Here is a 1,940-nt window from a genome sequence, read left to right as displayed (position 1 = left end):
GCCCTGGCGGGGAGCGCCCTGGCGGGGCTGCCGGGAGCCTGAGGGCTGTCTGTGCAGAGGGCGCCTGGACTTGAGCGGAAGGGATTGTGTTTCTCTGACCAGGGAGCTGGTGACCTTGAGGGCGAGTCACGTGCATCCCTGGTGGAGGAGGCCGGGCTGCGTCCTGAGGCTCTTATCTGCCAGAAGAGGAGCTGGGGGGCCGGGGGGGGCTGTTTCCTCCTGACCTGGCACTGCCCGTGCTTCATGCTTCCGGGCCGGGACCGAGTCCGCCCCCTAGGGACGTGCTGCCGTGTCTGCAGACGTTTGTGGTTGTTAAACTGCAGATGAGGAGGTGCTGCTGGCATCCAGTGGGTGAGGCCGGGGAGGTGCCAACTCCCGCAGGACACAGGACTACCCCCACCACAGAGAATCATCCGGCCCAGCCCGGCCGGCGAGGCTCAGTGGTTGAGCTTCGACCTATGAACCAGGTCACGGTTCGATTCCCAGTCAGGGCACAGGCCTGGGTTGTGGGCTCGATCCCCAGTGTGGGCCGTGCAGGAGGCAGCCGATCCATGATTCTCTCTCATCATTGATGTTTCTATCTCCCTCTCCCTCTCCCTCTCCCTTCTTGCAAATCAAGAAAAATATTTCTTTAAAAAATCAGCCATAGCTGGTTTGGCTCAGTGGATAGAGTGTCGACCTGCGGACTGAAGGATTCCGGGTTCAATTCCAGTCAAGGGCATGTACCTCGGTTGCAGGCTTCTCTCCGGCCCAGGCCCTGGTCGGGGCGCGTGCAGGAGGCAACCCATCGACGTGTTTCTCTCACATTGATGTTTCTCACTGTCTCTCCCTCTCCCTCCCACTCTCCCTAAAAATCAATGGAAAAATATCCTCAGGTGAGGATGAAAAAAAAATAAAATCATTCGGCCCAGAGTGTCACCATTTTTTTTGGTGCAGCCCAGCGTGTGCGGTGTGCCCACAGAGGGCGGTGCCAAGGCCTCGCCAGGCTGTCTGACTCGCGTCCCCTCGCCCCGCTGCAGGATTTGCTGAAGCACACCCCGCCCAGCCACCCCGACCACCCCCTGCTGCAGGACGCCCTGCGCATCTCCCAGAACTTCCTGTCCAGCATCAACGAGGAGATCACGCCCCGCCGGCAGTCCATGACCGTGAAGAAAGGCGAGGTAAGCGTGGCCGCGGTGGAGGGGGCGGGGTCCCCTCTGGTCCTCAGCGGACGGGCCCTGGACGGTTCAATGGGACGCAGGAAGTGCAGTGCCTTTTGGGGTCCCTGACCCTGGCGGGGTCCCACCCAGTCCCGTGTGCAGGGCGTCAGAGTGGAGGTGCACAGGCGCGAGCCTCACTCGGCCGCCTCTTGCTTTCTCCGTCACGGGGGTTATGTCCAGGGCACCCCTTCTGTTGCCCACACTTTGCCAGCTCGGGGTCCCCGCTGAGGAGACAGGGGAGAAGGAGGGTGGCCTATGGCCTGCCTGGAACCACCTAGTGTCTCCTGAGTGTTCTTTTATTCAAGAAGAGTTGTCGCCGGATTTAAGGACTTAAATGGGAGAGAAAGGGAGGTGTGTGTGGTGTGCATGTGTGGCATCCAGAACACGTGCGTGACGTCTTCAGCCGGACATGTTCTGCTTCCCCCCTCCCCCCCCTCACTGACAGCCGCCCGGTCCCCATCTCCCTGCACGTCATTGGTAAGAAGCTGTAGAACAGAGGGCTCAGGCCCTGGCCAGTCTGACTCAGTGGATAGAGCGTCGGCCTGGGGACTGAAGGGTCCCGGGTTCGATTCCTGTCAAGGGCACAGGCCCAGGTTACGGGCTCGGTCCCCAGTAGGGGGCGTGCAGGAGGCAGCCGATCAATGATTCTCTCTCGCCATTGATGTTTCTAGCTCTCTCTCCCTTTCCCTTTTTCTCTGAAATCAATAAAAAAAATACATTTTAAAAAGAACAGAAGGGCTC

General features: G+C 59.9%; 1 protein-coding gene across 1 annotated transcript in view; it reads left to right on the top strand.

Moving 5' to 3' along the window:
- The window catches only part of BCR (breakpoint cluster region), a 72,758-nt gene that overhangs the window by 48,680 nt on the left and 22,138 nt on the right, over positions 1 to 1,940 (top strand). Inside the window, exon 9 of the mRNA XM_014533356.1 lies at positions 1,020 to 1,160. Within this exon, the coding sequence (XP_014388842.1) occupies positions 1,020 to 1,160 (141 nt within the window). The remainder of the gene's footprint in view (positions 1 to 1,019; positions 1,161 to 1,940) is intronic.

Source organism: Myotis brandtii, unplaced genomic scaffold, assembly GCF_000412655.1.
Source record: "Myotis brandtii unplaced genomic scaffold, ASM41265v1 scaffold97, whole genome shotgun sequence".
Lineage (NCBI taxonomy): Eukaryota > Metazoa > Chordata > Mammalia > Chiroptera > Vespertilionidae > Myotis > Myotis brandtii.
This window is presented reverse-complemented; position numbering and strand designations above follow the sequence as displayed.